General features: G+C 32.1%; 2 protein-coding genes across 4 annotated transcripts; both read left to right on the top strand.

The window, feature by feature from the left end:
- The first annotated feature begins 2,007 nt into the window (after nucleotides 1-2,007).
- LOC142551475 (uncharacterized) lies at nucleotides 2,008-5,461 on the top strand. Of its 2 annotated transcripts, XM_075660735.1 has the most exons (6): nucleotides 2,008-2,445; nucleotides 2,839-2,923; nucleotides 3,121-3,281; nucleotides 4,460-4,487; nucleotides 4,642-4,750; nucleotides 5,183-5,461. In XM_075660735.1, exons 1-6 carry the CDS (start codon nucleotides 2,233-2,235, stop codon nucleotides 5,262-5,264), a joined length of 678 nt encoding a protein of 225 aa, XP_075516850.1. In that variant the 5' UTR covers nucleotides 2,008-2,232; the 3' UTR covers nucleotides 5,265-5,461. The 2 variants fall into 2 exon arrangements, with proteins under 2 accessions (XP_075516850.1, XP_075516852.1); XM_075660737.1 differs by lacking the exon at nucleotides 4,460-4,487.
- A 1,435-nt stretch (nucleotides 5,462-6,896) lies between these two features.
- Nucleotides 6,897-11,652, top strand: LOC142551476 (AP-4 complex subunit mu-like). 2 transcript variants are annotated; one of them, XM_075660739.1, is made up of 13 exons: nucleotides 6,897-7,056; nucleotides 7,323-7,420; nucleotides 7,682-7,885; nucleotides 8,170-8,286; nucleotides 8,428-8,556; nucleotides 9,229-9,349; nucleotides 9,431-9,534; nucleotides 9,629-9,733; nucleotides 9,944-10,038; nucleotides 10,599-10,686; nucleotides 10,794-10,854; nucleotides 10,973-11,046; nucleotides 11,334-11,652. In XM_075660739.1, the coding sequence occupies exons 1-13, from the start codon at nucleotides 6,999-7,001 to the stop codon at nucleotides 11,430-11,432; spliced, it is 1,353 nt and encodes a 450-aa protein (XP_075516854.1). In that variant the 5' UTR covers nucleotides 6,897-6,998; the 3' UTR covers nucleotides 11,433-11,652. The 2 variants fall into 2 exon arrangements, with proteins under 2 accessions (XP_075516854.1, XP_075516853.1); XM_075660738.1 differs by having other exon boundaries at nucleotides 9,229-9,355; nucleotides 11,334-11,650.
- Nucleotides 11,653-13,980: the final 2,328 nt, after the last annotated feature.

A 13,980-nucleotide genomic window follows, 5' to 3' on the forward strand; every position in this document is an offset into this window, starting at 1 on the left:
CATATATGTATTAATAAAATCCCACATCTTTTACATGTGAGGATGCTGTGAGGTTTTGCACAATTGTACATTACATTAGCTGTCTTTGGATGTTGTTAATTGTGCAATATTATATTACATTAGTGGTTTACATTTATACCATTGAACTTTGGCTTGTGGCACGTGTACGTATATTAAATTTTGTCATAAAATGTAGTTTCTATGTTTTGAAATCTAATAATATTTGAGTAATTTTTGTAAAATTATTTATACGTACATTTCTATTTATTATATTATATTATATTTAGTTTTTTGTATGAAAGTATACTGTATTCTAGGGGAAAAAGTTTGGTATTTCTCGGAGACTTAAAGTAATTAGTATACAGATTTTGTAGTTAATAATATAATATTGACGTATAATTTCGTTTGTGGGAAGAATGATTGTGTATTCTAATAATAATTTTAAAAAAACAAGAATTTTTTTTCAAAAAAAATTTATTCATTATATGAAGTAGGATATTAAACTGTGTTCTCAAGTTTTATTTCATTCATATATATGAGAATGTCTTACGTAATATGATCTCATGGATATTTTAAATATGTGTGATGAGTAGATATGATTTATATCTGTAGTGAAAAATAATACATTAGACATAAAAAGTAATATTTTTTTATGTATGTATCTTAAAATTAATCTGTAATACGATCTCATATCAATTTTTGTGAGTATAATTATATAATCTTGATTTGAGAGAATACGGCAGGGGGAAGCATACACTTGTGTTATTCACATAGTAAAAAAAAAAAACTGGGTATTATCTTATTGGCTAACTGTTCCTCGACTCGTCAAAAAATTTTACAAAATTTAAATCCGAGAAGAATTGTCATTTTACAAAATTTAAATCCGAGAAGAATTGTCGCGTCTCTACGATCTTGATTTAGCTTCTTAAAATTGAAGATAAATTTGACCACCTAAAAGTGGATACACTTATAAAATCAATCTACCCGAGTATTTATTTAAGAAAGAAAATGCTTTTGGGAGGTCGTCGAAGTGCCTCGACGAAGTCCACTTTTTACGTTGAGGCATCTCTTCAAGGGTTCGATTTGTGTAAAATAATATTGTGGTGATTAAAATGTTCGAGTAGGGTTTTGAATTGTATTGAATAAATAATATATTATATATGTTTGGTTCGATTACTTAAATTTGAGATAAAATATTAAAATTTGTCGTTTTTCAATAATTAATTAATATAAATTTTTTAACAAAAAATAGTGTTGGAATTTTAATTCAATAATTTGATTGATTTGGGTAGTGAGATAAATAATTTAAATATGACAAAAACTTGTGTGAGATGGTCTCACAGATCGGATCGTATTTTGTTATACAGATATCTTATTTAGGTCATTCATGAAAATGTATTATTTTTTATGCTAAGAGTATTGATTTTTATTGTGAATATCGGCAAAGTTTGACTCATCTCACAGATAAAGATTCATGAGATCGTCTCACAAGACATATTCTTAAAACATAAAACTATAATCAAGTATTTGATTGGAATATTAATCGTATCAAATCAAACTATAATAACCTGGAATTATAGCGTAATTTTACTGAATTTAATCAGAAGTCAACCTTATTTGTAAGTATAAAACTTCAAATGGAAATAAATTTTTATTTATAATTAGTATAACATATCATCAATAAAAAAAATTATTTATAAGAGTAAAGTAGTTTGTTCGATGTGGCCACATAACACTTTAAACCTGTTTATTAAATTTAAAAATTTAGAAAAATTTAATAAATCAATTGTAATACAAAAATGGTTATGAATGAAATATTTCAATTTTATGAGTTGAATTGAGTAATGAAAAAAATAATTTTTTATATCTAAAATACTAATTTTTTACACTTCCCATGATAAGAAGTCAAATCAGTCAGAAAATAATAAATAACTTTTATTGTTATTTTTTTAAAAAAAAAACAATTACTTTAAAAAACGTTAAATTATTAATTTTTAAAAGTTTTTTAACCTAATTGAAGCCGGGGGAATGTTGGTTGTTCCCGAGTCTCCGTGGAAACCCAACCTGTGACGACACGCTGAAGGGGAGAAAGAAATTGATTGATTGATTGATTGAATTAATTAATTAATTAATCATTATGACGAAAATTTCAGACAGTGGATAGCACAAAGTGATCGGATTCAATCGAGACTCGCCTTTGTGATGTGTATTTGTTCATAATTTGCGAAATTAATGATGGACTCGGATAGGGTTCGTGTGAAGCGGAAAACCCTTGAGATGGTGCTTCAGCAATGTCAGATTGCAATCCAACAGCTCGCTTCTGGCTGTGAAGATGATGATGATGATGATGATAGGCGAGAGGACGATTGTGAGCTCGATAGTGTTCCTCTAGACTCAACGGGCACCTCCTCTACCCCTGCTTACTGCGACACCGACACGCCAGAGGTAAATGGATTTGCTTTAAGTATTATGGGTTTTTCATTCATATGTAGCTATATGGTGATGCTGACCATAAAAAGTTCCAATTTTTAGGATAATTAAAAAAGAAAAATGTAAGGTTTATGCCATGTTTGATGACTGGTGGATTTGGCAGAGCGGTTCATGAGAATTTTTCATTTAGTTGGAACAGAACTCGTAGTTTTATAAAATTTTAAAGATTTTTTATTTGAAAAACACCCGTTTTGCTTCTCCTTGTTGATCCAGGTTCATTTATTATTGTTATTATCTTTTTTGTCCTTGGAAAGTTGAGTTCTTTAAATTAGCTTTCTGATTTTGATTCCCATTATAAGGATATGAAGAGTACTCTAAAGTTCATACAATGTGTAATGTTTGTTGCAGTTTTATGATGTGTTGAAATCTAGACTTGAATGTCCTGATTTCCTCAAGAAACTAGAAAAGGCGTCGCTTCCACAAAATATGACTGGTATGAATAAAAATTGCTTCTCAGACACATGTAGGCAGTTTTTTTATGTTCTTTTTCAGACCAGTGGATTGAAATAGGGTGATTTTATATGATAACATGAACAAGATTCGTGGAAGGGTGATGAGATCTTAATCTATTTTTCACCTTTACAAATATAATTTTGACTGTAACTTAGGTTTACATTGTATATGATGCAGAGGAAAGCAGTTCCTGGGACATGATCAGCGAAAATGATCTTTGGGAAGGTGGAAATGTTGAGTTAGACTCAGAAGATTATGTTTTAGTTAGTCAAGAAGATATAATGGAGGGTATTGCAGCCTTCATGGCTGCATATCTATCATCTCTTAAACAAACTAAGGTGATGATAAGTTTCTTATTACTTACCCTCAAATCAATCATCACATGACAATTTGATCCAACTTTGTTACATACAGAATCCTCTTTAACTAAGATTTATGTACTTGGTCGCAGTCCACTGAAGTCCATGTACTGTGTACCCTGTATTGTTTGAGATGTTTTAATTGAGCCTACATAGTCACTTTATTTATTGATCTGAAGGTTATTGACGCTCAACTCCATGAATGAGCTCAATTTGATCTCATTGATTTTGGTTGATTGACTTCTGACATTAATCAAAGCCGCTTTAAATATTTTCTTTTCGATTTCTTAATTTCTAATGGGTTTTACTCTAATTAATTCATTATAATCATCTAAATGGTTGAACTCGTGATGCTAGGAACCCCGTGGATCAACTTGAGCACTGTGATATTTCTCAGAGTTTCGACTAATGTTTAGTTTTGCTGACCTTTTTACTTTATTCAATTGTATATGTGCATCTACTCCCTTTATGATTGGTGTACTTGCGATTCTTGAAGTAAAATGTCCCAACTGTTGATTGATAACTGACCACATGCACAAGGTTTAGTGGTATAATCAATTTTGTGGCAGGAGCATGTATGTATTCCAAGGATTAAGGTACAACAGTACAAGTAAAGTAATTTGAATTCACTCTCAGCTCTATTTATATTAGAAGATCTTTCACTGAATCACTAGGCCATCTGAGGTCAGGCAATTGTACATTCTGAATATACAAAATTTATCTTGTTTTTTTAACAATTTATGATTCTTACCCAATTATATCTGTGTGTTACAAAAGTAAGAATTGTATTATATTTATTATCCGATTCCAGTTTTTCATTTCTACTTGATACGGCTGGCATGAACTTTCCTTTTTATATTATTTTACCTTTGCTGCAGAATTAGAGTGGCTAGATGTAAACTACCATAAACTATAGAACCTTAAGTTGCATACCTGGGATTCAAACCTTCTCTGCTGATAAATGTGGATGATTCTCTTGCAGAATGTTAGCAGAAGGACTTTATGCTTTGTTAGCTTTTGCAGTGTTAGTTTAGTTGTTGAGTTTCATAATCACCTGTTTTCTTGCTTTCCAGTTTCCTATTCTTTTTGCTGCATGTGGCTCTTATCCTTTCAGATGGTTTTTCTAAAAAAAAGTTATTTGCTAATATGATTTGCAGGATTTGACACCCAATCAGCTTCAAGAGGGTGGGTCCAACTATTTTTTTCCCACGTCATGTTTTGGAAACTGAGTAGAGAAAAAATTGCATTTTTAGCCAATTCAACACTGTTTGTTCTTTATTGAATTTTGTAATCGGAGATAGTGTCTAAGGGGTGTAAAATGTTGTGAAATTGGTTTCAGTGCTTAGCAAGACATTCTCTATCAAAAAGAAGAAGGGCAAGCTTAGGAAGGCTTTCGATGGAACAAAAGTTATCTACAATGTAGCATCTTGGGGAGCTACAGCAATTGGGTTAGTTACCTCGAGCAAATTAGCAAACTCACAATGTTGTTTCCCAGCATATTACTATTATAACATGGCGTTTAGGAACCGTTAGTTCTATTATTAGGGCGATGACACATTGTTTAACAGCCAGTCTAACTTTGCAGAAACAACTTCCTTTTTTTTCTACTGATAATCTGATGACCTAAATAAAGAACTTTTGCTATATTTTGTAAAAAATCCTTGGGGTTTAGCATGCTAATGAAAATGAAAATCCCGTAATATCCTTTGAGGTGTTCCTGTTATTGGTTCCTCTAGGTTTTTACGCTTGTATCATTCTATGTTGTTTTGTGCCAAATATGAATACAGACTTGAGGTCTTTCGTATCATTTGTCTTGAACTTTGTAATGTCTAATCTGGCATTCTAACTCGTACAACGATTTCCTTCTCGGCATGAGACAGAATATATCAAAACCCAGCCCTTTTGAGGGCTGCCTCGGCAGCATTCTGGACTTCTTGTCATGTTATTTCAAAGCTCTTCTGAACTGCACCAGTGACTTCGGAATTGCCTATGCGCTTGAGGCCAAACTATCTGGCTTTTCTCGTTTCCTTGTAACATAATCGACATATTCTCTGTTCTTTTTACCCTGTAAATAATTATTTGATGTGATCCATATGCACTCATGTCTCTGTTAGTGGATATTGTAAATGTGTTTCACTTATTGAACTTTTTTATGGTTATGATTCGTGTAACAAATGATTTCAGAATCAGAATTGATAGTTCACTGGCCGTTTTCATGGACGCTGGTTGGAAAAATGAAAATAATACAAAGTGATAAGCACGAAGTATATATTACAATTATAAATTCTGTGTGATCCACGGGTGAAGCTAATACCCGGTGGAGTACAGCCCTTGGATTCATGTGATCCACGGGCGAAGCTAATACCCGGTGGACGACTGCACGGGGTCGTGTGCAGCACCTTATACAAACACGATTTTCAAGGGCCGCTGAAGAATAATGAAAGTTCAAATTACATACATACATACATATATATATATATATATATATGTTTACTGTACAGGTATATATTTGAAATTCATGATGCAAACACATTAAGTGTTAATTGAATTTGAGATAGGTTTAAAAAAACCTTCCTGTCAAATTCAAAATGTGGATTAAACCTTAAAAGTATGAATTTTTGTATATATTTTTATTGTATTCTATTTATTTATAATAAACTTTATTGTCTCTGTTTACCAAAAAAGTTTTGAAAATACAGTAGAAAAAAGTCAAAAACTAATGGTATTTAGTATTTACTCAATTTTCCAGCCTCAATACGGCAATTGAAACTTCGCTAATGGGATATTATTTCCAATAACAATGTCATGGTTAAATGAATATATTCAACGTCTTTTTTCACCAAAGTTTCAAATTTGAAAAGATATTTTAAATTTGATATCCAATAATAAAAAATCTCTCCCTCGGTTAAAAAAAGTATAATAATTCAAAGTGTGTCGCTTCGAACCCCAACCCCCGCCTTCAATTGAAAATTATGACTAAAGAAATGATAAGCCAGATATGATACAAAGATAAAATTGCGAATCAAACGACATGTTCAAATGATGCAAAGATAAAATTATATTCTCAATTATTGTATTTACTTATCATTAAACCGTCGAACAAAAATATATTATAACACTGAACCAGATGAAAATTTTTCATTGCTCTTGACAACCCAATCAAGGAAGATCATGTATTTCTTTTCAAGCTGGATCAAGAAATTGATAACCAGAAAAAACCCTTATCCATAGTAGTGAAAGGCTTCCAAAGGCCGTTGCCAGAAATCTTCAAAACAAAAATGGCTATAGAGCAAGAGACGCCAACCAACAATTTCCATGATCGCAAAAAAAAAAGATCCATAAAAAATTACAAATAAGCCAGATGATGTGAATGTATCAGCATAACCAACAGATGAAATCTTCGACATCAAAGAAGACTAGAAAATAGCTGAATTTACTCAAAGAAGAGGGGAAAATTGAATCAGATGAATAAAAAAAACATTGATTTTTTTTTATGTTTTTTTGTCATTGATAATATTATATTAATGATTATTTCCAAAATACTGATTTATTTTTTGTCGGTTTTGTTTCCAAAATCTATTAATTACTTGCTGGGTTTGGGTTTGGGTTTGACCCGAGAACTCAACTCGACCCATATTTTTTTTGGGTATAGGTGTGGGTGTGATTTCTTTGTACAGTGTGTGTGAATCATCCCCCATGATCTCACAATTCTTCGTGCTTTCTCAGAGAGGAGACAACATCGTCTTTCGCGACTGTCAGTGGCACAATTCTACCTCGATTTTTTTTATGTTTTTATTATGTAATGCAGCATCTGATTGCTTTCGTTATCTCCAGTTTTCAGTTGTGTCGAATTTGCATTGAATTTTCGATTTAAGCTTTTTTTTCTTGTCGGGATTCAGTCGAAGAAAATTAGGTCAACTTTACTAAGGATGAGATAAACAAGTAGAACATGTTTCCCCCCTCTGTATTTTAAGATTTGGCTGTGTTTAGTTTATATTTTATAATGTTCCAATTTTGCAGATCGAGGTGATGTGCAGAAGGGGAGTGCAGAGATATTTTTCCGTAAAGTTAAGTTCTGGAAAGAAGATGGCAAAGAGGAGGAAGCACCCCCTGTCTTTGTGAGTATTTACATTTAACATCCACCCATGCCACTGCCACTTCATTGGTAATTCCATTGTTTTGAGAAGTTGATGTCTCATATATGGATCTTGTCTTATTTTTTCATTTATTTAGGATTGGGCAGTTGTAAATAGTGTTTTTGACTCACTTTAATTGTTTAGCTGTGGTGAACTGCATAATGTCTTTCAAATGACGTGCATTCTATTAATGATTCCACTAATGAATTGGATACTTATTCCATATCATGTCTTTGTTAATAGAATCTGGATGGTGTGAACTACTTCCATGTGAAGGTGGTTGGCCTATTATTTGTCGCAACCACAAGGACCAACTTCTCACCTTCCTTTGCCCTGGAGCTTCTGCAGAGGATTGCACGTGTCATCAAAGATTACCTTGGTGTTCTGAATGAAGAATCATTACGAAAAAATTTTGTGCTCGTGTATGAGCTGCTGGATGAAGTTGTAGTAAGTACCATTCAAAATTCAGAATATTATAATGTTACATTTCAAAGGAAATGCACTATACTCTGTTCTCTACAGCCAGGTTGCATTGATCAATCTTTTAGTAACTTTCCTTTTAGAACATTTTATTATGTGTCTGAGACTGCATCCGCTTTATCCTTTATTTAGTACTGATCTCGAGTAAATTGTGTAATTATTTCTGATGATTCTTCGTGCATTCATAACATCACATCAGGTTCTTCTTGATTTTTTTTTTTTATATGGCCATATGTATTTTTAAATTTCAGGATTTTGGTTATGTTCAAACAACGTCTACTGAAGTCTTGAAGTCTTACGTATTCAACGAACCAATTGTGGTTGATGCTGCACACTTACCACCTCTTGGTCCTGCAGCCTTGTTTATGGTAGTACATCGTATTTCTTAACGATAGAATTTGCCAATTAGCTTAATTTCTGGTTAGTTTTCCTCTGTTAGGCCTTTGTAAGCATTTTGATTTTGCCTAATCGAGTCTTCTGCCTTGATGGCACAACTTTAATTCTTGCAGCAAGGGACTAAAAGGATGCCGGGAACTGCTGTTACAAAATCTGTTGTGGCACATGAACCTGGGGGTAGAAAGAGGGAGGAAATATTTGTCGATGTAATGGAGAAAATAAGTGTTACATTTAGCTCTAGTGTAAGTGATGCTTTATTTCATTGAATTGCTATGTTTATCCATCTAAGTTTTACTATTAGATTCTTTACCTGAAACCCCAATTCAATCATTATCTGAGCATTTCTACGGTGTTCTGAAGATTAAAGAATGAAATCATTTCGCTGTAAAATTTTAAATTATTGTTACTCAATTTTGCTGAATAAGTTATTCCTATTTAACTAATTTCTACTACAGATGTTATTCATTTGTCACCCACCTAACTCCATCGGCTGAACAAATCTAAAATATTGTAAAGAAAACACAAGTCTTCATTTAATTAATCAGTAGTAAGTACTAGAATGTTGTAACTTGCCAGTTTTGACGACATACTTTTCTTTGGATGAGATGAACTGTCAGCCTATTATCATGATCTGACAGAATGAATTAGGTGATTGATTTACTTTCATATTGGGGTAGTGTACATGAGATCCACCTTGACATTTGAAAAGGACTATGTCCCTTCCTGAATCTGGAGTTGGTACTTTGGGAGAAAAAAACCAAGCTTCTAGCTTCCCAGGGAAAGAAACGTAAGGGAGCAATCTTGTGCTGCTTGATCCTTGTTCATTTCATTACATTGGATAGTTGTTTTCATGTATCATGTTTGTTGTTAAAGATTGAACTTAAGCCACAACTGATGAAACTAATGCTGAATAGGGATATATATCGACTTCTGAAATTGATGGCACCATTCAAATGAAGAGTTATCTAACTGGAAATCCAGAAATCAAATTAGCTCTTAATGAAGACCTGAGCATTGGAAGAAGCGGCATTTCAAGTTATGGTAATCTCCTTGTTGCTTTATCAGGCTTTCAACCGCATTTCTCTTTTAACTAGAAAATATATGCTCGCTGTATAGGCTATGGTAGCTCTCTGGGGGCAGGACCAGTTATTTTAGATGACTGTAATTTCCATGAATCTGTACATCTGGGTAGTTTTGATGTTGACAGAACATTGTCTCTGGTGAGTAATACAGGATGGTTTGATAATATTCCAATCATTCATAAGGTATTTTCCATGTTAAAATATTACTGTTTGATCTTTTTTTGTCTGCCAGGTTCCACCAGACGGGGAATTTCCTGTCATGAATTATCGTATCACCCAGGAATTCAAGCCCCCGTTTACTATTAACTGCTTAATTGAAGAAGCTGGATCACTCAAGGTAGGTAGTGTCTTGACCGTCAGTGTTTCTTTTCAGTGTTAAAATTTTAGATTGAGATTAGAACATGTGAACTGAATTGAGGATAAAGGATAGCCCTGTTTCTTGGTTTCTTTTAGAAACTATCATTTCTTTAATGTTAAATGCATAAATCAATTGCAATACCGTGTAAGCAGGGATCCCACTTCACACTTTCTTCTCTTGCTATTTTAGGCTGAAGTGATTTTGAAAATCCGAGCTGAGTTTCCTTCAAAAACCACTGCCAACACAGTTTTAATAGAGATGCCATTGCCAACATGTACAACCAGGTAAAGTTCAGTTGGTTTCACCTTCATTAATATGTTTTTTTTAAATGTTTACTCATTTTAGGATCAAATACCTCCATCAGGCCTGTGTGTTTTCATGGTTTGCATGAGTATACGAAAGAGGTGCTAGGCTCATTGTGGTGGTTAAAAGACACCTCTGATTGTTCACCTCAAAGCGTGGGGCATTGGGGTTTAAGGTCGTCAGATAATAGTCTAGTTATAGATCGAGCACGAGCATTAGATTCGTTAATGTTCTATCCCTACCAGAATCAGAAAAATGGTGGTAATGGGCTAGCCGACGATGATCATTGTTGGTCATGAGACGATTACTTCTTAAGCACTTAGCGTTCTGTTGCTAAAGCACTAATATGAATGATAGATCATAAATTTGAGTTCAGCTCTCAGCTTTCTATCATTGTGGCAATTGAAGACATTGTTACTGAACACTTGCCAAGCTTAAGTTCTCGCAATTAATCAATGAGCTTTTGTCCTTTCCTATTTCAGATGATTTACCTCTTTTATATGGTACACTGAACAATTTATCATTTTTCAATCGAGTTTAGAGTTAATTTTGATTTGGAAGCTGGAGTAGTTGGACAAACCGCTGATTTCAAGGAATCACACAGGAAACTTGAATGGAATGTGAAGAAGGTAGAATCTCATTCTAGCGCAGACAGCACAAAAAAGCAGTTGTTCAGTTTCTTTCATCACCTTTATATATTTTGCCACTGTTGCTGATAATATTTCACATTAAACAGTTTGTCGGTGGGTCTGAGCACACCCTACGGGCAAAATTAAATTTTTCGCAGGTGTTGCATGGTATGATCATGATTTGGAAATTGTAGTCCAACTCCATCCCTCGATCTGATAATTTATTTCGTCGTGTTTTACCGGTGAATGTTTTCCATATTTACGTTCATATTGCTTGATAACACAGGAAATATCACTAAAGAAGCTGGACCTGTGAGCATGAGCTTCACTATACCTATGTATAATCCTTCCGGACTGGAGGTAGAGCTGGGGATGCGCCTTCATTTTGATTTGGAATATGGTGCACTTAAATATCTTGATATTAAATTTGACCAGTAAAACATGCCATATTCGGCTTTAATCCTCTCAAGGATCGACCTTCTAATCAAAAGCATGATTACGCTATCTATAAGTGATTGGAGGACTTTTCGCAATCCACTATTCTATCTTGCCTCGATACCAACCTATTGCACTAATATTTACATATATTCTAAGACGACAGTACAGTATGCCTTACATAAATTTAATAGCGTCTTTCATTTACGTAGGTGAAGTATTTACAGATAGCGAAGAAGAGCAAAGCACACAACCCCTATCGGTGGGTGAGATACGTCACTCAAGCCAATTCTTATGTTGCTCGAATATAACAGCAGTCGCTGAATTTTCCCTTCTTGTATGTTTGCTTTCAATCTCGATGTCTTTACTGTTAAAGTAACAGTGGAGGTTCTGGTATTTTTGAGCTTGTAATGGTAAAAATTTTCACGTTTTACTTTATTGAATTTTTTCAGCCACCTTTATCATCCGCTGATATAAATGATTGTTGATATGTAACCAAAATATGATGTTTAAAGAGTAATAGATGTCCTCTCCTATTTCTTTGTTATTATTATTTTTATTATTATATTATGGCAGGGTCCTCGACAGATTGCAATAATGAACCTGTGATTGTAAATCCGAGTAAATTAATTATTTGCGAAAAAAATATTATATATGAAGAAAATAATGGGAGAGGAAATAAAGAAGGTCGAATATGTGTGACTGGTTGAACAGGTTTTCTTGGATCATAAGGCTCCTTGAAGATGCCTATTATGTAAATGCCACTATGAGGATGGATCCAGGTCTTTAGTCCATGAAAATTGCATTTTCTTGTCTCATAATTATATAATATTTATGATTTTAATAGTTTATATGCAGTTTCTTTTTATCTTTCTGTTTCTAATTTTAAAAGTTTAACTCAGTAACATGTATGTATTATAGACATGAACAATGTTGACAAGTTGAATATTAATGTTGACAAGTTGAATGTAAGTACAAATTGTTTATTTTCGGCATATTTAATGATGAGCTCGGAATCTTTCACGTTCAGGATTCAGATTTGTCAAATTTGAAGGCAAATAAAATTGAATATTGCTTCTTGTGTTCATTAAACGGGGGAGCTCCTCTATCAGTTGAATGCATCCCAAATTCACAGTTTTCTATTCTCCTATTTTATAGTATTCAAGCGTTTAGTTCTATAATATTTATGAGCTTTTTGTTATCATGTAGTAAAGAGTGCGTTTTTTTTTTTGACACACAGTGAATGGTCGTACATCATAAAATATTATAATGAAATTTTTTTCATCTTGTCCGTGATTTTTACTCTAACAATTTTTAGAAGTTTTACACGTAAATCTCGGTATCCAATTTTATTTTTATATTTTTATCTCAAGATGTCGCACTGATACTGACATACAAGAACGTGTCTATAGAACATAACAAGTTAGTCAACTTCGTTTCTTTGGACAAATGCTTACAAAATGTTTTTTACAAAAAATTACGAAAGGTTTGGGTATAATAATAGTCTATATTGGGTAGAGTAATTGAAACGTGATGTTTGAGCGGTTGTATTGTTTAAAATATTTGAGTTACGCAATTACCATCAGCTATAGCTTTTGGTAAAGTGGCAAACGTTCAGTCCTTAAATTGATATCAGAGACAATATCACGAGCTCAGTTTCCATTGATTGTAGGAATTGAAATTATTGGGAGGGAGATGTTGTGTGCAATAATTGTTCATGTTGGGTAGAACAATTAAAATGTGAACTTTGAAATGCTATACTGTTTAAAATATTTGAGTTACATTACTACCATCAGCTATAATTTTTAGTAAAACATCTATTACTCGGTCCTGTAAAAGTTTTATATATATTTGAATAACTATTTTATAAAAATGTTTTTTTATAACTAAAAACAATTAAGAAGGTGTTTATACAATCATTCTATAAAAACTTTTTAATTATAATTTTTAATTTATTACTCGTTGACCCACATTTTGTTTTATTTTAAAAACATAAAAAAAATATCAATCAGTTATTCCTTAAAAATTATACTTTGAAAACAATTTTTAAATAACATTTTCATAAAAAAATCAATTTTTTTTCCAAATATATGTTTAAAATTTTAAAACTTATAAAATAATAAAAATATTTTTAAAAAACTTGTCAAAACATAGTACTAATATCTTTTATCCAATGAATATGCTTAGAAATGGGGAATTGGAATTTAATCTAATAAATAATTAAAAATAGATTTTAATGCAATAAACCTGGTTTCTTTTATTTTCTTAGTCCTTTCTTTATTGAAGAGCTGACTATGTCGACAATCATCTAGTATTTATGATGTTATTTCAGCAATATCTAATGTCACTGTAAATCAGTGAAAAAAAAACATTTTATTGTTTATATGATATTAAGAAAATATTTACAAATTATTTAAAAAATTATTATGGATTTTTCTTTTACAAATTTCCATGATAATAGATTAATACAAACTTACAAAATTTGTATTTTCAAAGTATTTGCAAATATTACTTAAATTTTATAAAAACTTTATAAAAAACCAAAATAATAATTTTATGCATGCATAACACATAAAAATAAAAATAAATAAAGAATATGACGATATCGAGCTATAGGTCTTATGTACATTTTCCTCCCCAAATATATATTTTTTTAAATTCTGAAAGTCAAATCAAAATAAAAAAACATGAGTTGCAAGTCTATAATTAGATTTCTCTTCAAAAAATATTTTAATTACAATTGAACAGTGAAAAATGTAATAAAAATAATTATGACATCAACAATAATTATTATTATAATCATATTAACATAACATTGATTCATCTTTTTGAACTACAACCATAATGATCTAAGAAAAT

Source organism: Primulina tabacum, chromosome 7 (genome assembly GCF_025594145.1).
Source record: "Primulina tabacum isolate GXHZ01 chromosome 7, ASM2559414v2, whole genome shotgun sequence".
Classification (NCBI taxonomy): domain Eukaryota; kingdom Viridiplantae; phylum Streptophyta; class Magnoliopsida; order Lamiales; family Gesneriaceae; genus Primulina; species Primulina tabacum.